Here is a 24243-nt window from a genome sequence, read left to right as displayed (position 1 = left end):
GGTTGTGAGAGTTCTCAGCATGCCTCTCAACTTCTTTTTGCTCAAACATTGTAGGCTTTTTGAGATGGGGCACCCCATAACCTATGTCTTATCATCACCAGGAATGTTAACAGAAATAGAAGTACAGTCATGGACTAGTAAAGCCTTGCAATACCCCACGTGCACTCTCTCTCCCTCTTTTTTTCATTTTATTGAAGTCAAATGGAAAAACCACAACAGAGAAGGAGAAGGTTTATTGCACATTGCGCTAGGCTCTTTGTTTTCTTTTCATAGGAAAAGGTATTAAGGACATGTAAAACAGCAGCAGCTGATAACACTTTCTGCTGGATGAAGACCAGAGAACATGCGACACCTGGGGAAATTTGGCTTTCAAAACAACAGGATCAGGGAGAAAAGTAAAAGAAAGGTCCAGAGGCTACCTGTGCCTCCTTGCACAAGCCACCAAAAAACAGCTGGAGCGCAAGACCTAGCTGAAATGCAGATCATCAAATCTTTCTAGCCTGTCACCTTCTTTTTATTCAGTTTTGAGAAGAAAATAGTATCATTTATACAAAAATGTTCTTAATATACAAGTCTGCTTTTTAGTTGGGTTTTTTTTTTTGTGTGCATTTGTTCTGTTTTAATCTTTTTTTTAAATATATAAAATAAGACAGAAAACCAGCTTAGAGTTTTGCTTTCCTTCTCCCTCCGTTCACTACACCAGTGTGTAGGATTTGGAATATGCCCCAGCCCCTGGCTTTGGTGCTCTTCCCATACCAGAACTGTTCATTTCTAACAAGGAGTCTCTAGAGCCTCCCATTTTGGTATGTGCAGGCAGACGTTGCTCAGCGTTGGTAACAGAAGTGGAATCCACAGGAGCATTAGTGGCAGTAGCAGTGATGGAGGCAGTAGAATGTGCCGGGCCGGGCCTGCTGAGAGTTCTCTGAGGTAATGTGGTTGCGACTGTGCTTGGGTGAGGCAGACCTGGGGTTTTGCTCCCAGGCTCCAGTGTCATATGCCGAGCTTGGGCGTGATAGGCTCTGGCCAGGTTCCGGATGGAGGCTTCCCGTGGGGGCACAACAGGGCATGCATCAGGGAGTTCAGCCTTGTGGAACATTGCTTCTGATTTAATGTACAAGGGTACATTGGAGTAATCACCTGTAAAAAAAAAAAAATTATCACAATCAGCAAATAAATATGGTTGGCTTCTGGACTGGTACCTTGTATTTTAAAATAATTGACTATATTATTCATACTGTTTTACTAAACTATAAACTGCCCTGAGTTCTTCAGAAATGGGTGGCATAGAAATGTGAAAGCAAAATAAAATAGTTGATAGCTTCAAACCCACTGGAGGCATTCCAGGTGTTTTTGTATACCTTACTCACTGGATGGCATTAGTCAAGGGGAGGTGGGTAATGAAACACAGAAACATGATGGCAGATAAAGGCCAAATGGGGAGGGACTTACTGGAGGAGGAAAAGATGCTGCAATGCAAGAGTGACATGAGTGTGTGAAGAGTGGGTCTCAGTGGGGCAGCACTGTATAGAATATATGTGAAGAGTGGGTCTCGGTACAGAAGCAAACGGCATTAGGAGCCCTAGGTCAGTATTTCTTAACTCAGTCCAGGGGTACTGGGGTACTCCCTTGCCTGTCAGGTTTTCAGGATATCCACAATAAATATGCATGAAAGAAATTTGCATACAATGGAGGCAGTGTATGCAAATCAAGTTTATGCATATTCATTGTGGGTATCCTGAAAACCTGACTGGCAAGGGAGTACCCCAGGACTGAATTGAGGAACATTAATCTTCAGCCTTGTGTCCCCCTCCCTCAATTAATTTCAGGGCCCTGGAGCCCCTCTCCCACAAAGATTTAATTTCCAATATTTTTATTTACATTTTTTCATACAATAGTATTACAAACAACTCAAAAAAACAATGGGGGAGGGGGAATCATGAAAAATATCAAAAATAAAGATCTCTTGAATATACATTGTTGGGGGAATTCAATATTACTTAGTCATCATATTTAACTTGTATTTATATATAACAGAAACAAAATATGAGCACAATGAAAACATTCTTAATCAGACTCTCCTAATGTGCTATCTATATAATAAGGTTGCTTCCCATTTATAAAAGTTTACTTCCCCCCCTCCCCAAAGATTTTATTTTAGAATTATGATCAGCGTAATACAGGAGTTTTCAACCCATTCAGTCAGGTTTTCAGGAATATGCATGAGAAATTTGCATGCACTGTCTCCATTGTATGCAAATCTATCTAATGCATATTCATTATAGATATCCTGAGAACTGACTGGTTAGGTGGGTCCTGAGGATTGGATCAAGAATCCCTGTCTTAATATCGTCATCCTACAATCCTGCATAAATTGGATATCCAGTGACATAGTGAGGGTGGGAGGAGCCTGGGGCAGTGATGCCCCCCCCCCCCGCCACGTGCGGCTATTCCCTTCCCTTGTACCTCTTTAACATCCCCAGCGCTAGCAGCATTTCCAATTTGCTGCTCGCACTGGCCTTGGTTCTCTCTCTGATGTCACTTCCTGGTCCTGTGACTTAGAAGTGATGTCAGAGAGAGGTTGTATTTAAATCGAAGATGAACATAGAACATGATGCAGGTATTATGTGTGCAAATATGTAGGATTTAGTATAAACATAGTACACAATACTAGTATATGTATATACGTAGGATAACTGATTATGGTATAAAGGTGTCTGTATTGAAAACGATCAGTACTGTAACATCTTTACAGAAGCTCATGTAAACTGCTCTGAATTGACTCCCTGGTCATTAGTAGTGGTATAGAAGCTTTCAATAAACAATTGTTTTGATTGCAGCTGCTTTTTGCTGCTCTCCCCCCCCCTCGACCACTTAGTCTACCCAGTTATTAAATCAGCCTTCAGCAAGAGGTGCTGCACTGCAGGAATGGGTGTTTTTAAAGAGGTTTTTTATTTGTTATCCTCTTGTATTTTCCCTTAATGTCTTCTCTTTACTTTAAAGAATTGTATTTCATTCCTCCTCATCTAATGTTATGAATATGTTAAATTGAGTGTAATTTTGTCCTTTTTTAAGTATTTTTTTATTTTATTGTATCGTCACCTACTAAATGTAAATTTTAAAATGTACATCGCTTAGAAGTTTGATTAAGCGATTAATCAAGAAGCCTAATAAACTTGAAAACTTGAAACTTGGGACTCTCGGTGCTAGAATTGGAAGAGTGTTTTAGGGGAGAACTGAGATATGTATTAGTAATGAGGGGGGGGGGGTTATATGTGAGGCTATGAGGAGACAAAGAAGAGCCTGGAGGAATTCCCTTTCCCCTGTTCATTCAACCAGTTGGGAGCTCTGTAAGTCCCCTATTATAGTAAAGAGCAGAAGTTATTTTGTGGCATGTTGTATGTTTGGGTTCCACACTTCAAAATCAGTCTAGAGATTAAGGATTGCTATCAACAGGGCAAAAAATTATTTCTGGAGATATGCCTGAGCAACGACTCTCCCCTTCCCCACCCCAAAAATTCTACACAGTTTCCTCTCTCTGACCACCATGACTTTCCAACTGCCTTTCCCCTCCCTCAATACCCATTTTATCACCCTACTGATGCCTGCAATACCCACTTTTGTTTGCCCTGTGAGGGATAGGCACTGCCACATTCTTGCAGTGGTCACTGTCCTGGGGTTTGGGGGGTGAAGCTGTGAACCTGCAGATGCCAGGCTCAGATGGTGTGCTCATGGAAGTCATGCTATCAGCATTCTCGTTGGTCCCTGTGGTCATTTGGTCAGAGGAGCTATCTGAGATGAAGCACTCTGTGATCTCAAATTTTGCATGCTGCAGCTGCTCCTCTAGCCTGGCATGTTCATAGGCTCGAGCTAGCTCTTCATAGGTGGAGGAGGCACTCTCTGTGGATACCATGCTGTTCCGTCCCTTGTCTGCAAGATAACAAGAGGTGCTTCAGTAGGAGTAAATGCAGGGCAACGCAATCATAACCACATTTAGCCAGTTACAAAGTATTTATTTATTTATTCATTCAATTGTCTATAACATTCTCCCAGGGGAACTCAGAATGATTTACATGAATTTATTCAGCTACTCAACCATTTTTTCCTGTCTTTTCCGGCAGGCTCACAATATATCTAATGTACCTGGGGCAATGGGGTGGGGGGGGGGGGGGGGTTTGGGTTGTGACTTGCCCAAGGTCACAAGGAGCAGTGTGGGTTTGAACCCACAACCTCAAGGTGCTGTATATCTTAACATGGAAGCCATTTTAACATTTGGATGCATATTGAAGCCTGAAGTTGAGCAGTACAGTATTGTGTTGTATTGATTTTGGTTAAGAATTACCTCATGGGGATCTATTCACAGAAATCAGTTTTTTGGACTTTTCTCATATTTACATTCTCAACAATTACTGTGTTTTGACTCTTCAGGGCAAAATACTGTCTTGGTAGAGTGTTTCTTGCGTTGTTTTTACGTAACAATCCCATCTTTACTTCGGTGCCTTGTGGAGCAATACCTAATAGCGGAAACTCTCAGTTATCTGGCACCCATGGGGATTGGTGGATGCTGGATAACTGTAGTTTCTGGTTGCTTGAAAGTTACTGTAAAAATATTTGGTCTCCCTTCCCACCTCACTCTATCATCCCTCCACCCCCACTGGTAGGTCCAGCATCTGTTCTTCCCTTCTTTCTGGGTCACTTTCTCTCCCCTCTTCTTTCCTCCCCATCTTCACCCACTTATGGGTCCAGTATCCATCCATCTCCCCTCCCAAGCTGGACCCTCCTCACTATACACTTCTGGTCCACCTCCCCCCCCCATCTGCCTGCCCCCCTCCCTCTGTCCATGCAGGTCTGGCTTCTTGGACCCTACCCTCTCAATTACTGACGTAGCAGCAGCAGCAGCCAGTCAACAGAGGCAGCGCTGTAAGCAGGCTGCTCGCAGTCAGCTCCAACAGGGCATTTCCTCTGCCACGCTGGAAGTGACGTGTCAGAGGAAAGGCCCTGCCAGGGCTGGCCGTGAGCAGCCTGTTTTCATCACTGCCTCTGCTGACCGGCTGCCACTGTGGCTTCAGGTAAGGGACGGGGGGGGGGGGGGTTCATGGCTCAGGACCACTGTTGCTGCTGCTGCTTCGGGGAGGAAGGGAGGTTCGCAGCTCAGAACTGCTGCTGCTGCTTTGGGGCTGGAGGGAGGAGGTATTATGGCTCAGGACAACTGCTGCTGTTTTGAGGCTGGAGGGAGGGGGGTTCACGGCTCAGAACTGCTGCTGCTGCTCCGGGACTGGAGGGAGGGGGGGTTCATGGCTTAGAACCTCTGTCGCTGCTGCTTTGGGGATGATTTTTTTTTTTTTTTTTTTCCGGGTGATTTTTTTTTTTACTGATTGGGTGATAATGCTGGTTGCTTGAGTACCGGTTAATTGGGATTCTACTGTAGTTTCATTGCCATTCATTGAAATCTACTATATGCCCATGTGAACCATGTGAGTTACCTTTTGCACTGAACTCCTTTGTGCGCTGTGTACCCAGTAATGTGTTTGTATACCTCATGGTAACAGCGTGCTTCTGCTCGCTGTACCTTTCTGCATCAGCCTCATAGGGGGGTTACACGGTGACGGGACTAAATCGCGCGACACAACGGCGCGCCGACAACTGAGCGCAGACATAAGTTCGGTTTCAAGTATAATGAGGGGGGTTACAACCCCCCAAACCCCCCACAACGCCAGCGCGATGTCTGTTAAGTAAAATAGGGGGGTTCCCCACCAACACCCCCGTCGGAACCCTTTAAAATAGTGCTTTTCTTCGGCGCGCCGTCAACCTTGCGCTCAGTTGTCGGCGCGCCGTTGTCTCGCGCGATTTTGTCTATGAACCGGGTTACACTGAGGCAGGTCAGTACTAGCAGAATTGTCCCACTGCTCTGCAATTGGGGTATAGCAGGAGCGACCTACACATAGTACCTGTGTCTTGAGATAAACTGGCACTGTAGCTGTCACTCTCGGTCACCGTGATTCCGTGCTGCGACCCCACAGTCCTCCAGTCTGAGGTCAGAGTGCGTGCGGGAGTAGAGGCCTGACATTTAGTCAGGGTCCACTGACTAGAGTAGCGGTTCCTGGTACTATGAGTTGACTTGACGCTCTTCCTTGAAACAGGATCTAGAAGGAAAGGTTCCGGGAAGAAATTATGCTCCCCTGACTCTGCCTACCCACACTCTCTTCGAAATAACTATTCCCAAAGCACGGTGCAAGTAACTACACATGGACATAGAGACAGTGGCAGAACCACACACAAACAACCAGGGGTACATTTTCAAAGGCTTAAGAACTTTTTACATAATTGAAGACAGTTAGACCTCCTACATCAGCCATAATAAGCTGCATAGATTTATTATTATTTTTTTATAGCTATCTGGGAGTACATTTCAAGTTCATGGTTAAAATGTATGTAGGGGGCATGCCACCCGTGTGTGGCCCTCCTATGTGTGGGTACAGATAGGAGTGAAGGTAGGTTTAAGGTTAGGATTAGAGGTAAGTTACAAAATTAGTCTGGGACCACTGTTCAGGCAATAGGCCTGATGGGCCGCCGCGGGAGCGGACCGCTGGGCAAGATGGACCTCTGGTCTGCCTCAGCGGAGGCAACTTCTTATGTTCTTATGTTCTTAACCTTGCTAGAGGTGTATGAATACATAGCCAGACAGCAAGCCAGTATTCAGAGATAATGCAGATAATTACGTTATGTGTAGAGATTGGCCGGGTTTCTACAGGCTGAAAAGTGTGCGCTTACATCATCACTTAAGCACCCTGCTGAAAATTTACCCCATAGTTACAAAAAAACCAGTACACGCGAATGCACGCTCATACATACATGCAGAAACAGATACACACACACACAAATAGCCACAGATAAATGAGCTGGCATACATATACAGTCTCAGATCATCCCAGGCACCTATGTAATACTAATGCGTGCAGAAATGTGTACTTGGCTACATGCAAAAAACCACAGAGGCACATACAAGCATTTGCACATAGACCAGGGGTGGGCAACTCCAGTCCTCGAGGGCCGGAATCCAGACAGGTTTTCAGGATTTCCCCAATGAATAGGCATGAGATCTATTTGCATGCACTGCTTTCAATGCACCTTCATTGGGGAAATCCTGAAAACCTGACTGGATTCTGGCCCTCGAGGACCGGAGTTGCCCACCCCAGTCATAGACACACAAGAAAAGAGACATCTAGGGAAAGAGGAATGCACATACCAGTGTATACATAACGAAGAACATGCATCCAGTGCCACCCCAAGACCCACACAGCCTGGGATACGTACTGGTTCCAGGTCGAATGTCAGACATGTCTATGAGAGGTCCTGTGTTCTGGATCAATGCTGGATGATGCAGCGAGACACCCGTGCAGAAGCTTTGTGGATTCACAGTCTGACTGAATTCACTGTCAGTCACTGGGATGGTGGCTTTATCTTCCCCTGTAGGATGGAGAGAGCAGGAGATCTGCATAAGCCACTCCACGTGCGTCACTCTCTTTCCATTCCTCACAGGTATGACATTCCATTTGCTCAATAAGCCAAGTCTATTCTGAGGTTTACTAAAGGCACTGCAGATACCATAACCTTGAGATTGGTTTGCTTGCATTTGTATCATATAGAATTCTGGATATGGATGTCACAAGTCAAGGGTTCTGGGTAAACATAGAGTACTACAGATCCCATAATCCTGAGCGAAAGGGGAGAGGAAAGATGAGATCACTGCTAATAGCTAGCGTATTGAGAGCTAAACAGCTTATCCAAGTTCACAAAATGCAAAGGGAGGACTTGAATCTGTGCTATAGAAGCTTAAGCCGCACTGACTTAAGCATTATTCCCAGTTGCTGCCCTCCCACTGAGCTGCAGCTTTCTCCCCCACAAGTGGTGGCAACATATACCCAGTTGTTTGATGCCCTCTTTATCTTCAATGAGCAGCTGGACACGAGGGATATCTATGTGTAGCCGGGGCCCCTGCGGGGGTCCTTTTACGGGCGTATCAAAACTACGATTATTCTTGCTGCAGAGGAAAGAGAGAGGCGTGAACACAGTACAAGGCTCAGGCAAAAAAATGGAAAATACTACTTGTATGACAGTCTGGGAGCAGTGCCATGCTAGCACCCATCCAAGAGCAAAGCAGAGGCTGCCATTTCCAAGCATGTGGCACTGTCGATTATACACTCCTGGCACTGTTCAGAACCCACGAAAGGGAGCAATTAATAGCCTTAACTACAGCCAGTGTCAGCGCAAGTAGGAGCTACACAAGCTTCCTCTGAACAGCTTCACTTCCTTTTTCTTCAGCAGGTGCCCCTGCTATTCTACTACCACACTCCTCCCCCCAAAAATAAACCCCAAAACAAAACCATGGCTCTGCCATCAGATCTCATATTTGTCCTATAGCACTTCCTTCTATTCCACTATTGACTTTCCTTGACCAATCCCTTCTATTCCACACTCCTCTCCCCCCCCAAAAAAAAACAAACCAACTAAAAACCATGGCTCTGCCATCAGATCTCATGTTTGTCCTATAGCACTTCCTTCTATTCCACTACTGATTTTCCTTGACCAATCCCTTCTATTCCACACTCCTCCCCCCCCCAAAAAAAAAAAACAAGGCTCTGCCATCAGATCTCATGTTTGTCCTATAGCACTTCCTTCTATTCCACTACTGACTTTTCCTTGACCAATCCCTTCTATTCCACACTCCTCTCCCCCCCCAAAAAAAAACAGGGCTCTGCCATCAGATCTCATGTTTGTCCTATAGCACTTCCTTCTATTCCACTACTGACTTTTCCTTGACCAATCCCTTCTATTCCAGGAGTGAGCCCCCCCACCACCCACCCCCACATACACAGCTCTGCCATCACATCTCATGCTTGCTCTACAGCACTTCTTTCTATTCCAGTATTGATCTCTCCTCAACCATGTACTCCTGTGCATGAAAGAAGAGCAGAATCGGGGGAGGGGTGGGGCGGGCGTGGTGATCACACTAAAGTAGCCAAGAAAGTAGATAAGGCAATGGCGAGTCGATCTAGTGGTCATACTGAGAGCGATTTTTATTTTACGGGCCATTCTCAGCATAACAGCATACAAATTTTGTGCAGAGAATCACCGGTAAAGCGCGGGAGGAACCGTACCTGGCGTTTGCTCAGAAGAGCAATCGCTAAGCACAGCTCCTCCCTTCCGTCAAGGCTGTGCTCCCTGCCCTGATCAACTGAGCCGCAGGCTTCCCCGAGTCCGCTGATTGACCGGCAGGGAGTGCAGCAGAGGGAAATGTCCTCCCCCCTCGCCTGCCACTGCCCAGTCCCCCCTATTCCAGTACTGAGACCTCCCGTACATATATCTACCAATACACTTCCCCAAGCTTCCTCCTATTCCAGTACTAACCTCTCCCTGACCAACACACACAGCTCTGCTAATGCACCTTGCCTCTTGTTTTCCCAGTACCTCTCGTTTTCCCAGTATTGAGACCTGACACACTATTCTGTCAATGCTCATCATTTCTGTTCTGCAGCGCCTTCGGCTAGTCCTGTACTGAGATCCAGTCCAGATTGCCCATTTCCGTTCCCCTTGGCATGGAATCCATACTATTTAGACTCATAGGACACATTACCTGATCAACATCTCAGCCAAGCTCTTTGCATCTGTCAAAGAAGCAAAAGGAAAACTACGTTACAGGATGAATCTCTTCATAAAGGTGGTTAATAAATCCCCATAAATAAAAATACAGGCAGCAAATCTGCAATGTAAAAAGGCTGAAAAAGCAACAGGTGTCTGGGATGCAAGCGAGGAAAGCGAATGGGATGCAAAGGAAGAAGCTCTCTGTTAGTTATGACTCAACAATGGCAGTGTTTCGGCAAATGCCTTCATCAGGAGTCCCATCAATAAATCCCCTTTACAAAGTACAAAACTGGAGATAAGAGCTATGGTTGAAAACCAAGCTTCTTCAGAGCAAACAAAGTAGCATGCCATACCTAATAAACAGCGTGTTCCTTTGCAGCCCATTTGCTTGCCTCTTGCCTCGCTTGTTCCCACTGTGTTTGTTTTACTTTGTGTTTTTTCTTGCTCTTTTGTTTGTATGCAATTGAGAGTGCCATGGCTGCTTTTTCTGCTGGAGAGTGCAGGGCTGGGTCTCTGAATCCCCTCAGGGAAAGCAGACAAAGGAGGGCTGTTCTGCTATTTCACTAATCATTCTGAAATTATTCAGCTAAGACCATCTGCGAGAGCTCACCCCGGTACCCTTCGCTCTAAGAAGTATATTCAGAGCTCTCAGAATATCTTGATTCTGTGTAGACATACAAGGGATGTTCAATAATTTATCTACCTCAATAGGAAAGAAAAGAGTTTTCAAAAACATTTTGTTTTGGTTTTCAGTATAGACCCCTGATATCTCCATATACTTCATCCACTTTTCCTGCAATGACTTTAACCCTCTTGAAAAGAATTATTCTGTTTGACCTTCAAACCAGGATGTCACAGCTTCCTTGATATCTTCATCACTTGAAAACTGCTGTCCACGGAGAGATTTCTTTAAAACTCGGAACAGGAAATAATCAGAGAGAGCCAGGTTAGGACTTTAGGGTGGATGATTCAGCTGCTGAAACCCTCATTCTTGGATGTCAGCCTATGATTGTCATGAAATGTACACCAGTACATTGTCATGAAGAAGCAATACTCCTTATGTGAGTTTTCTCATCTTTTCTCCTTGATTGACTCCCGCAAAGCGATCATTGTGTTGGCGTAACTCTTCCCGGTTATGGTTGTTTTGTGTGGCATGAACTGCAGAAGCAAAAGTCCTTCATCATCCCGGAAGACAGTTGCCATGACTTTGCCTGCAGATCTTTCTGTCTTAAACATTTTTAGGGTGGGGGATGACTTGTGCTTCCACTGCATTGACTCCATTTTGGACTCAGGATCTCTGTGATGGACCCAAGTCTCATCTTCAGTCACTAAACAATCAAAAAAATTAACTTGGTCTTCACGGAGCATCTCCAAGTTCTCCTCGTGGCCTTCTGACATGGCATAGCATTCTTGGAACCCATCTGGCACTAACCTTGGACATGCCCAATTTTTCATGAATTATTTTTCAAACTGTACCTGGCAAGATGTCCATTTCTTCAGCTATTCAAGAAACCTTAATTTGTCTGTCTGACAAAATTAAATCCTTGACTTTCTTGCACATTTCTGTGGAAGCTGCTTTCGCAGGGCATCCAGTGTGAGGGTCATCTTCAGTGTACTCTGTATCCCACTTAAACTGCTTGCTCCAAAATTTTACTTTGTAATATGATGAGGCAGACTCTCCATAATGGATCTCCGTAGCCTTTTTCTCTTTTTTTGTGAGAAATGTTATCATTGAATGGTACTCCAAATATAGCAGTTTCTTACTTGATTCGCATATGGATTCTCCTGGCATTCTGTCTTTTGGAATGTTAGACTCGCACTGAGCCACAACTGTGCATGAGTAATCTTGAGACATGTCACAACATGCACAGACATGTTTCAACATGCTTGCTACTTTATTTCATACTCAGGTAGATATATTATTAAACGCCCCTCATAGGTGCCAACACATTGCAAATTGCCCCTTCCTGGAGACAGTGAAGGAGTTTGCTCAATATTGGGGGTGCTTAGCAACTACTGGCACCCACAGGTGGCTCCTAGTCTGTACAATACAGTTTTATATACTGTACTGTCATTTTCTACAAGAAATCTATGCAGTTTACAATAAGAGTAATATCAAGTTCTCAAAGTTACATAATTAGTCCAATATTGTGCTTGTTAGGAGGAAGAGGTAAGGGGGTGAGAGGATAGCTAAGAGAAAAGATATGTATACATTTTTTTCCAGAAGTCAAGGTAAGTGGTAGGTTGTCTTAGGTATCCTGGAAGTTTGTACCAGATAAGAGGTCCTTGTATTCAAAGGTAGCCTCAAACATCTTCTGCCAAACTTGTTGTGGTAATGGGAAGGATAGTTTGAAGCACTGTGATACTATAAATTGATGAAAGAGGGTAGAACTTTAATATTAGAGGTTAGTCCATCTGAGTTTTCTCCATAGATTGCTTTATGAACCATGCAGGCTATCTTGAATTGGATTTGCTTTTTCATCGGTGCAGTTGTTCTCATGTTCTTTCTGAAAATTAGGCTGGTGGCAGTGTTTTGTAATGGTTCTAGTCTCTTGCATTCTTTTTGTGTAATGTCACAGTATAATGAGTTACAATGGTCCAGGTATGGTAAAAGAACAGATTGTACTACTATCCTGAAACTGGCCTGGATTAGGACTGTCTTATTGTCCTCAATTGTCTCTTTTAAAGAATTTTTTCACCAGTGAGGTGATATGTGTATTTAAAGTTAAGTTCGAGTCTAGGGTATCTCCCAGTACTTTGGAGGAATTTTCTATTTTGTCTCTTGCCTGTGGACAGTTCTAGTTCTGTGCTAGATAGGGAGTTATAATCTCCAAACCATAATAGTCTTGTCTTTGATTTGTTTAGTTTGAGGAAGTTTCTCATCGTCCATGCACTTAGGTTGTCAATAGTATTTTTCAGTAGTAGAGAATGATATGGGGAAGGGTACCAGCAATTAACTGCGGGGTGGGACAGGGACAGGGCGAGGATAGTAACAGAACCTGCAGTGACGGGGCGGGGTTGGGGACAGGGACAAACTGTGTCTCCATTTCATTCTCTAAAAACTTAAGACTAGTATCAATATGTAAAAATGTAACACATCTTAGACAACTGACAACTGAATTCAATGATTAAAATAAACTGCAGAAGCTAGTTTTGGATTTAAATGAACTACTGTTTGATGACATCATTTATGTCTTGTTTGCCTTTGAAGTGGCAGCAAGAGTTTTGTCTGCTGATCAGACTCTGCATCACAGGGGATCCTTCTTATTAATATTAATAATTCTTTATTTGTATACCGCAACAACCAACAAGTTCTGAGCGGTTTACAATAAGAATAAACCAATACATCAATTAGGAATATACGGGCCAAAATACGGGATGTCACCACCAGCCTGGGTAAACTACTAACACCTCATGACCATTTTCCTATGCTTCTTATCCATATAGGTACGAATGACACTGCCAGAAACACCCCGGAGACCATCACCAGAGACTTCGGAGCCTTGGGAGAGAGACTGAAGCAGACGAGTGCGCAGGTAGTCTTCTCATCAATCCTCCCAGTTAGAGGCAGGGGAAGAGCCAGGGAAGAATGTATCTTGAGAACGAACGAATGGCTACAAGGATGGTGTCGAGATATGAACTTCGGATTCCTGGATCATGGAGAGGCGCTACAGGGACTACAGGGACCAGACGGACTCCATTTGACCAGCAGAGGTAAGAACATCTTCGGACACCGACTAGCCCGCCTGCTTCGCAGGGCTTTAAACTAGGTAAGTTGGGGGAGGGGACCTACTCATATACTGGGAGGGAAAGGAACTATCAGGATGGGACGGGTCGACACTCTGTTTCCGAGGTAAGGACCCACTTTGCAAACAGTTCTCTAGGAGCCACACAGACTCAGACAGGAATAGCCTTACAGGGACTTAGCAAACACAAAGAGTGGAGGGCCATGTATGTTAATGCACACAGTTTAGGTAACAAAATTCTAGAACTGGAAACTGAAATAGGAGATGCCAACCTGGACGTGGTGGCAATATCCGAGACTTGGTTCACAGACGCACATGGGTGGGATATGGCCATACCAGGGTACAATCTCCTTCGTCAGGACAGAGAGGGCAGGTTAGGAGGAGGGGTAGCACTATACATTAAAGAGGACATCAAAACCACCAGGATCACTGATGTCAAGTACACCGGGGAGTCCCTCTGGGTAAACCTGGCAAGAGGTGGCAAAAAATGCCTGTATCTTGGTGTGGTATACAGACCTCCAAGACAACCGGAAAACATGGACGCAGAATTAATTGAAGACATAGAGAACATAACTCTACGGGGCGACACTGTACTGCTAGGGGACTTCAACATGCCTGATGCAGATTGGAACACATTTTCAGCAACAACCAGCAGCAGCAGGAAGCTTTTGACCTCCATAGAAGGAGTACATCTCAGACAGATGGTAACGGAGCCCACTAGGGACCAGGCGATCCTAGACCTGGTACTCACCAACGGGGAAAGCGTCTCAGAGGTTTCAGTGGGAGATACATTAGCCTCCAGCGACCATAACATGATATGGTTCAACCTTGGGAAAGGATCCCCTAAATCAATTACAAAAACAAAGGTACTCAATTTCCGGGGCACCGACTTCACACGCATGGGAGATTTCGTTCATCAGACGCTGCAGGACCAAGCAGAGACCGGCAATGTGGAAACTATGTGGTCATACCTGAAATCATCCATACACGAAGCAACTAATCGCTACATAAAATCAGTAGATAAACGGCAAAGAAACAACAAACCCCAATGGTTCACTGGAGAGATCTCGCACCTCATTAAAGAAAAGAAAAAAGCATTTCTTTCCTACAAACGTACGCAAAAAAAAGAAACTAAAGTAGAATATAAGACCAGATCTGCAGCAGTCAAAACAGCAGTTAGGGAGGCCAAACTTCGAGTGGAAGAAACTCTGGCAAAAAACATTAAAAAGGGGGACAAATCCTTCTTTAGGTATATCAGTGATAGGAAAAGGAACACAGACGGTATAGTACGCCTTAGACAACCGGACGGAAACTACGCAGTGGCGGACTACAAGAAAGCAGAACTACTAAATGAATATTTCTGCTCAGTCTTCACCTGCGAGGCACCAGGACATGGACCACAGTTGAAAGAGAAACAAGACGTGGATGACCCGTTTCAGAATTTTGAGTTCACACCTGGGGACGTCTATAACGAACTGGCAAGACTCAAGGTGAGCAAAGCCATGGGACCGGACAATCTACACCCAAGAGTGCTCAGAGAATTGAGAGATGTTCTGGCAGAACCGTTGGCAGTGCTCTTCAATCTTTCACTAAGTACGGGGAAAGTACCGTTGGACTGGAAAACTGCCAACGTCGTTCCTCTACATAAAAAGGGTTGCAAGGCTGAGGCTGCGAACTATAGACCGGTAAGCCTCACCTCAATAGTGTGTAAACTCATGGAGACACTGGTTAAGTATAGATTGGATACGATCCTAAACGAGGAAAATCTCCGGGATCCCAGTCAACATGGATTCACCAAGGGTAGGTCATGCCAGTCCAATCTTATCAGCTTCTTTGACTGGGTAACAAAAAGACTGGACTCAGGTGAGTCCTTAGACGTCGTGTACCTGGACTTCAGCAAAGCGTTTGACAGCGTCCCACACCGCAGGCTGCTGAACAAGATGAAATCAATGGGGTTGGGAGAGACTCTAACTACATGGGTCAAAGATTGGCTTAGTGGCAGACTTCAGAGGGTAGTGGTTAATGGTACTCTCTCTAAAATGTCGGAAGTGACTAGCGGAGTGCCACAGGGCTCAGTCCTGGGCCCTCTCCTCTTCAACATATTCATTAGGGATCTGACTCAAGGGCTTCAAGGCAAGGTAACCTTATTCGCTGATGATGCCAAACTATGCAATATAGTAAACGACTATAATCTAAAGGATGCTATGGAGCAAGACCTGCGTACTCTAGAAAGCTGGTCCTCGATCTGGCAGCTGGGCTTCAACGCCAAGAAATGTAAGGTCATGCATCTCGGAAACAGAAACCCTTGCAGAACTTACACCCTGAATGGAGAAACCTTAACCAGAACTACGGCAGAACGAGACTTAGGAGTAATCATCAGTGCTGATATGAAAGCTGCCACTCAAGTGGAGAAGGCTTCATCTAAAGCACGGCAGATGATAGGTTGTATCAGGAGAAGCTTCGTCAGCAGGAAGCCTGAAGTCATGATGCCATTGTACAGAGCCATGGTGAGACCTCATCTGGAATACTGTGTGCAATTTTGGAGGCCACACTACTGTAAAGATGTGCTCAGAGTTGAATCGGTTCAGCGGATGGCCACCAGGATGGTCTCGGGGCTAAAGGGTCTCCCGTATGAGGAAAGACTGAGCAAGTTACAGCTCTACTCTCTCGAGGAGCGTAGGGAGAGGGGCGACATGATTGAGACATTTAAGTACATCACGGGACGGGTCGAGGTGGAAGATGATATCTTTCTCCTGAAGGGACCCTCGACCACAAGAGGTCATCCGCTCAAACTCAGGGGAGGGAAGTTTCGTGGAGATGCCAGGAAGTACTTCTTCACGGAGAGAGTGATTGAGCATTGGAACAAGCTTCCAATGCAGGTGATAGAGGCACACAGCGTCCCAGACTTTAAGAAAAAATGGGATACCTATGTAGGATCCCTACGAGGGTCAGCCAAAGGATAGGATCACTAGGGTATAGACTTGAAAGAGCGGGGCAGTAGAATGGCATTCTTACAAATCTACTTAAATGGGACATTAGACTTAAAAGGGAGGGTCGATGGTGTGGGCAGACTTGATGGGCTGTAGCCCTTATCTGCCGTCATCTTTCTATGTTTCTATGTTTTCTATGTTTCAAAAAGACATAAAAAATACTACAATATCTACAATACAATCCATTTTTTAAATAAGTAGGTTTTTACCCGAGGTCTAAAAGTTAAATAAGATTCAGTAAAAAGAGAATGATCAATTACCTCTTTCCAATATCGTACTGATTGATATGCCAACAATTTCTCAATATAATGTTGACTAAGTCGACCACAAATTGATGGAAAAGCAAAAGGGTTAATATTATGGGTTATCTTTGAATGGCTTGCTAATATAAAGCGTCCGACCAAATAAGATGGAGCTAACCCATGAAGGACCTTAAAAAGCACACAGGCAAATTTTTTAAAAAAACTCTAGTTCGAATAGGTAGCCAGTGTAACTGTAAATAATAATGTTATGCAGTCATACTTATTTTGTGTTGTTTGTAGTCTTTTTGGGAAATACTGCAGACAGCCCAAATAAACAAAATTAATCAAGAATACTGAGCACCATCACTTAAACAATCAGTTTAAACCAAGGTTCAAGAAAATAGCTTCGTAGTGAATGTAAGTAACTTTCATAATGTTGAGAACAGTTTTCTTAAAACAGTATCCACCTGGGGTTTTAATGTTATCCCTGTGTCCAAATGAACCCCCAGAATTCTAATTGTAGGAACAAAGGAATAAAAATATTGATGTATCAGAATTCCTGTTTTAATATTAGTTGGTGTACGGGTGACCACAAAAAAATTGTTTTTTTTCCTGAGTTCAGTTTTAATTGATATTCTATCATCCACTTCTCCATAAATAATATAAGAGCTTCTACTCTAGAAACAATCGATTAAACTGAAGAGGAAAAGGAAATACTCACAATAATAAAAAATTGACAAACCCATTTTCTTTCAGTAGACAACCCAAAGGTGACAAGAAATAAGGAGGGAGAGAGGGGTAAACCCTGTGGTATACCACAAGGAATTTTCTATCTCTTGGATAATTGATCACACATAAGCATTTGACAATATCTAGTCCAGGGCTGCCCAAGTCCGGTCCTCGAGATCTACTGGCAGGCCAGGTTTTCAGGATATCCACAATGAATATACATGAGAGAGAGATTTGCATACCAAGAAGGCAGTGCAGGCAAATCTCTCTCATGCATATTCATTGTGGATATTCTGAAAACCTGGCCTGCCAGTAGATCTCGAAGACTGGACTTGGGCAGCCCTGATCTAGTCTGTACGAGTAAGAAAACTCAAAACCAACGTAAAACATTCACCATTGCTCCTAGATTATCCAACATCGCTAACAAGAAATGCTCTTGTACAGTAGAGTTAAATTGGGATCAAGAAGAAAAGGATGTGTTTTGGGGTAATAGTCGTAAGTAAAAAGGAATAACAGAAGTTCAGTAGAAAAGTCACAACTCAGCCACATGTAATACAGTCACTGTCCATCTACAGATGGTTTGGACTCTATAGTTGTCTTAATAATTGAGGGCAAGGTAGTGGAGCACCTTCACATCAGCACTGTATCTGGATGTTGAGAGCTCTGCAACTGAAAAGGGAGGGGATAACAGCTTTGCCTGCACTGTCTGCTCAGATGTGTTGGGAGGAGTCTCCAACGTACCTCTCAGCCTCTTCAGCCGCTTTTCCTTTCTCTTCTTGCGTATGAAAAAGAGCAGCCCAGCTCCCAGTGTGGCCAGAATGACAGGACAGGCGATGGTGAAGAGCTTCTTCACATCATCCCCCTCTCCCTGGGCTGATTTGATGGGCGGGATTGTGCCTGCAGGTCAAAGGACAGATGTAAGGTGCTTCCAATGGTGGTGATGACTATAGTGTATTCTCTACCCCTAAAGCCAGCGCTCAAATCACCTTCTGTAAACCCAGCAAAACTATGAGGCTCTTTTAATAACTGCATTAAGCACAGTAACTGCTACTGCACAACAGTGTTAAGGAGCGTTGCGGTAGTTTTACAGTTTCCATGTGGTAAACTATGTGTTAAGTGCTTTTTGTGTTAGAGGGTATACCATGGATGGGAGACAAAGCATGGAAGACATTTTGGGCCAAATTCTGTAACTGGCCTCTAAGGTTAGGCACCTATTTTGAAGGCGCCCAACTAGATAAGCGCCTATCTAGATTGAATAGCAAGCTCAATTAAGCTTTTTAATCATCAATAATTGTAACTTAGGCGCCTATCAAGAAAGAGCGATTCTGTAACAAGGCGCCTCTAAAAATTTAGGCGGCCTTCCAAAAAATAAGCGCTTTGCATGTTAGGAGCCTTTGTTACAGAATCGCTGCTCTTAAGCGTGCCTAAGCGCTCGCATGGGCGCCTAGGTTTTAGTTGTGTCTAGAGCTGGCCTATTTATTGGACGCCTCCAAAATAGGTGCCGCTCAGCGTGATTCACTAGACAGCACCCACTTTTACTTGAATCGTGCTGAACGGTGCCTATGTTGGCACCTAATATTTGGCCGCTTCTTATAGAATTTACCTTTTTGTGATTGGTGCGCTGCAAGTAATGCATGCTACTCGGCACTTTTGCAGTTATGTTTACTGGAAGCTTCTGTACCGCTACTAATGACCGGGGAGTCAAGTCAGAGCGGTTTGCATGAGCTACAGTAATGGTGTCACAGTACATGAATTAAATATACTGTATGTATATCTTACCTATTTATACCATCTATGTACATATATTATTATTATAGTTTTTTAATATCATATACTCATCTTTCTTTGTATTATACGTGAGTTCACCCTTTCATGTTCCAAGTGGGTAGTAGCCTGCTGTTTCCTCCATCTTGCTATTCCCCCTAATTATTTCTTTATTTGCTAAAGTGTTATGTGAAGAATAATATCGTCTTTATTCCTTTCTTGAACTTTTTGGTGCCCTTTTTGAGTTTTAATTCCCTCGGAAGGGAGTTCCACCACATTGAGGCCATCACTGAGAACATTTTTTTCCTGACGCTTTTGTATGTAACATAAAATAGTAACATAGTAGATGACGGCAGACAAAGACCCGAATGGTCCATCCAGTCTGTCCAACCTGACTCAACCCAAATTTTTTCTTCTTAGCTATTTCTGGGCAAGAATCCAAAGCTCTACCCAATACTGTGCTTGGGTTCCAACTGCCGAAATCTCCGTTAAAACCTACTCCAGCCCATCTACACCCTCCTAGCCATTGAAGCCCTCTCCAGCCCATTCTCCACCAAATGGCCATATACAGACACAGACCGTGCAAGTCTGCCCAGTACTGGCCTTAGTTCAATATTTAATATTATTTTCTGATTCTAAATCCTCTGTGTTCATCCCACGCTTCTTTGAACTCAGTCACAGATTTACTCTCCACCACCTCTCGGGAACGCATTCCAGGCATCCACTACCTTCTCCGTAAAGTAGAATTTCTTAACATTGCCCCTGAATCTACCACCCCTCAACCTCAAATTATGTCCTCTGGTTTTACCATTTTCCTTTCTCTGGAAAAGATTTTGTTCTACATTAATACCCTTCAAGTATATGAATGTCTGAATCATATCTCCCCTGTCTCTCCTTTCCTCTAGGGTATACATATTCAGGGCTTCCAGTCTCTCCTCATACATCTTCTGGCGCAAGCCTCCTATCATTTTCGTCGCCCTCCTTTGGACCCCTCAAGTCTTCTTATGTCCTTCGCCAGATACGGTCTCCAAAACTGAACACAATACTCCAAGTGGGGCCTTACCAATGACCTGTACAGGGGCATCAACACCTCTCTGAAGGAGGGTATTTCCAGGAGGTATTCTAGACTCGAGCGTAGGGCGCGAGTTGGTTTATGGCTGTCTATTCTGTTTTCTAGGTACTGAGGTTCTGAAAGATGAATGATTTTGTGCATCAGCAACATGATCTTGAATTGCATCCTGCTTTCAATCAGGAGCTAATGTAACTCTTTCAGTAGCAGGGTGGCACTCGACTGCGCCGATTTTCCCAGCAGAAATCTAGCTGCAGCGTTTTGTACTATTTGGATCAGCCTGATCATTCCCACTCACCCTCCATCTAATCACAAGCTTCTGCTCTCTCTTCTGTGGGCATCATCTTCTACACCCTCCCCCCAATTCTCTGCTCCTCTTTGTTGTGATGGGATTGCAACAGCTAGGGGTGGGATGGGGTGGAAGAAAACCCATGACCTCACTGACTTCTGACCAGAATAATGGATCATGAAAAGTCTTTTTTTGGATCTGTCACTGACTTTTTTTTTTAACTAGCTTATATTCTGGGCATAGTGGGTTGGCCATGAATTGCTTGTTCTGCTGTGCAAGCACCACGATTTCCAAATCATGTGGCCTCAGCGTCTCTTGTGCTAGGGCAAGTGAATACTCGCTGAGCATATGCTTTCAATGGCCAGGTGTTGAAGCACAGTTCATCGACTTCCTTCTGCACCTGTACTGGGCCGGGCCTGTGATTATTTGTCAATACAGTGGTAAAATGGTCACAAAGGAGAGGAAGAACACCAACAGCAAACACCACAGCAAAAAACAAACAAATAGTATGGTCATGAACCAACTGAATGAACCACAGGAAGCACATTGGAGATCAAGGAATTATTTATTGGCTCAACGCAGACAGTGTTTGGGCATCTGCCTGCTTCAGGAGTCAGCTATATTCCTCTCAATGACAGACAATGGGTTTAAGTGTGATAAGTAAAACTGCACCACAAAGAAGAAAAATAAGGCTTAAGTAATTTTCTGCTTGAGGGTAGCATAGGATGGCATAACAAAAAAATGCTACTCTCGAGGAGAAAATTACTTAACAGTATTTGTGACACAGGTTGCCGATCATTAGATTTTACTTATCATGCTTATGGTCGTTATCTGTAAAAATAATTCCTTGATTTCCAATGTACGTCCTGTGGTTCATCCAGTTGGTCTGTGACCATACTACCTGTGTCTTCTTATTACTGTGTTAAAAAAAAGTCTAGCTGCAGGTGGATATATATTTGCATCCTGCTGGGGGCAGGGACTGAGGCAAGCAGCATCACAGAAAGAAGGCAGTATTGGCACTTTTGCACACCAAGCCAATTTACCTATGTACAGTATGTAGGACCTGGGGCAGTTGCCCCCTTTGCCCATAAGGAGGCCCGCTGGTGAGATCTCATTTGGAGTACTGTGTGCAGTTCTGGAGACTGTAACGTGGCGTAGTGAGGGAGGGTGGCGCTCGGTGTGGTGGTGCCTGGCATCGCTGTCATATGCCCCCCCCCCCACTCTTCCCTCCGCAAATGCACCCCTCCAGTCTTCCCTGCTATGCCCCCACATACCTCTTGAAATGTTCACTGGTATGAGCAACCTGGAAGTGACATCAGACAGGAGCCAAGGTTGGCGTGAGCAGCGAGTGGAAGATGGTGCTCGCGCTGGAGAACTATTAAGGAGATACGACGGGGTTGGGATGGAGAGGTGCCGCATCGGTTCCCACCATAAAGAAGGCGCCCGCCCTTATTACACCACTGACCAGAATGGTCAGTGGCGTAGCCACAGCAGGTCTGGGCCCCTCCCTTTGGGCTCAGGTCCCCTCCAGAACTCCAGCACCCCCTTTTACCTTACTGGCGGAGATGCCAAGCCCCACCAGCCAAATAACTAAAGTGCTGCCGTTCTCTGCTGTTTCCTTCCTGCTTCAAGCTTGCTAACAAAGGTGGTGGTATGGGGGAGAGGAATAATGTGCCACCCCAGCCCCGTACAGTTTAACAATGCAAACACTCACTGCCATCATAGTCCAGAGTAGGGAACTTGGCAGTCTCGTTGCCACAGCCAGCACTGTTGCAAGCTCTCATCTTCAGCTCATACCAGGTTGCTTCCCGTAGCTCTGTCAGAGAGACTTCACTGGAGCTGCTAGTTTTCAGGCTTTGCCACGCCCAGTTACCCTTGGGGCGATATTCCAGGATGATGGTTGTGATGGGGCAACCTCCACTGCTCCAGCCCTGAAGGTTCAGCCTGGCATGTGTAGAGTTAATATGTGTGAAGAGTGGTTGGTCCTTGTTAAAGGAGGGCTCTGTGAAGGAGAAGGCCACCAGAAGACAATGAGGGCTGCTCTTTCTGCACAGCACATGTATGCATGCATGCAAAGCAATGGAGAGAATGAGTGAAGAGAGCCAACATTATAATACTTTAATAAAACAAACTGGTATGCATCAGCTGGGTCTAGGGATCTGTCTAGCTACCTGTCCACAAGGGCAGAAATTTCAGAAAAAGTAAACACTTGCAGACACAGGGGCAGAGGAAGGAGTATGGATATGGCACAGAAGGTGGACACTTGCAGGTGGATGACCTGTTGGGAGGTACCTCGTCCATGGGTCTTTGCTTCAATGATTTCACTGATCCTGCCAGCACCCACGCTGTTCTTAGCTGCAAGCTTCACTTTGTACCACGTGCCACACTTGAGGTTATCCAGCTTAAAGGAGCGCTCTGCGGCTTCAATAAATACATCCTTCCATTCCTCGCTGTTGTCTACTGAATACTGCAGCACAAAGCCTGCGCCAAAGCCAGGAGAGAGATAGACCATCGTTACAAAGCAGAGAGACACAGACCCTGGGACAGAAGACAGAGGACAGAGATCAAGACCCTGAGAAAGAGGAGAGACACCGATTCCGAGAGATTGTTTTTAGTTGGTTTTTTTGTCAGTATATCTCCATCTCTTCTACCCTGTGATGTGGTCTCAAAAGGCAACTCTTGTTTCCTTCTGTATTAATGGCTTAATTACTAATCAATTTAAGCTTGCAATGTATGTAGCTAGCTAGATTAAGAAATCATGTCAATCCCTGGAGGGTGTGTGTGTGTGTGACAAGCCCTGATGGGAAGGCTTCCTCATTGCAGGGGCTTATGGAGATGGTGTCCTCGTGCCTGAGTTACAATCTCCCAGACTATGATCTGACTATGAAATACTGCCAGACTATCGTCAGTAGGGGTCTCCACTGCTATAGAAAATGAAACCGTTGCAGGACAGAAATCCTGAAGCAACCACAAAATAATTTTAAAAGATTAATTATAAATATATATATGTTGACACGAAATGTAAAAATAACAAACCTAATAAATAACCCTGAAATGTGATTTCCAGTTGCCTTTTTGTTTTGAAAGGTAGAACAGAAATCTGCAAGTATGGCTGTGCATTTGGGTAAAGTGTTTCCCCCTTTGTCCCCTACAACCTCTGTTTCTAACCCCACTCTTCCCTTTCTACATGAGCCTGGGGACAAAACCTGATTTCCTTGCAACACAGAGAACCAAATTCTGTCTAATTTAGGCATTTCATCTGCTTCCTCCTCTCTCTTCCACCCCTCCTTCCTCCCTCATCTCCCCAGGGCCAGCTCATGCAGGGAGACCTGATTTCCAATTCAAATCCGTTGCTAACTCCCTCGTGGATTACATTAACCATGTATTTCTGCTTAATTTCATGCATATGGATGGAGATGGGCCCAGTCTTGCATTATTAAAATGTATTCTGGAATCCTTATCAGATGTAGGTCTGTGCAAAGCTGCGTACTGTCCATCTTATCTATTTTATCTAAGATATTCATGCCTTCCCAGCCCGGTAGCTACTTATCCCTCCCCAGCATACTATCTTATATACATCGACAGTACCAACCACCCTCATTCAACTCTCCCTATCTCAGCTAAGCTCTTGGTCTAAAAACTAAAATTGAAATACCATAGCAAGGAGAAGAATGTGATACTCATATACTACATATCCTGAATTCTAGTTATGATGCTTTGAATTGTGCACGCAAATTTGGGTACACACCCAATTTGCATGTGCAATTTAATTAAA

The 24243-nt window shown here is 44.4% G+C and overlaps 1 protein-coding gene across 2 annotated transcripts in view; it reads right to left on the bottom strand.

Moving 5' to 3' along the window:
- Positions 1 to 225: 225 nt before the first annotated feature.
- The window catches only part of DSCAML1 (DS cell adhesion molecule like 1), a 361981-nt gene continuing 337963 nt past the window's right edge, over positions 226 to 24243 (bottom strand). For both annotated transcript variants that reach the window (XM_033919234.1, XM_033919235.1), the window contains 9 exons: positions 22761 to 22949; positions 22183 to 22470; positions 18088 to 18243; positions 9632 to 9662; positions 7920 to 8038; positions 7312 to 7464; positions 5946 to 6140; positions 3616 to 3927; positions 226 to 1137 (listed from right to left, as the gene is read on the bottom strand). In XM_033919234.1, coding sequence (XP_033775125.1) covers positions 695 to 1137; positions 3616 to 3927; positions 5946 to 6140; positions 7312 to 7464; positions 7920 to 8038; positions 9632 to 9662; positions 18088 to 18243; positions 22183 to 22470; positions 22761 to 22949 — 1886 coding nt within the window. In that variant the 3' untranslated portion in view covers positions 226 to 694. The remainder of the gene's footprint in view (positions 1138 to 3615; positions 3928 to 5945; positions 6141 to 7311; positions 7465 to 7919; positions 8039 to 9631; positions 9663 to 18087; positions 18244 to 22182; positions 22471 to 22760; positions 22950 to 24243) is intronic.

Source organism: Geotrypetes seraphini, chromosome 13 (assembly GCF_902459505.1).
Source record: "Geotrypetes seraphini chromosome 13, aGeoSer1.1, whole genome shotgun sequence".
NCBI lineage: Eukaryota > Metazoa > Chordata > Amphibia > Gymnophiona > Dermophiidae > Geotrypetes > Geotrypetes seraphini.
Note: the sequence above shows the minus strand (reverse complement) of the source record. Positions and strands in the feature narration are given on the sequence as shown.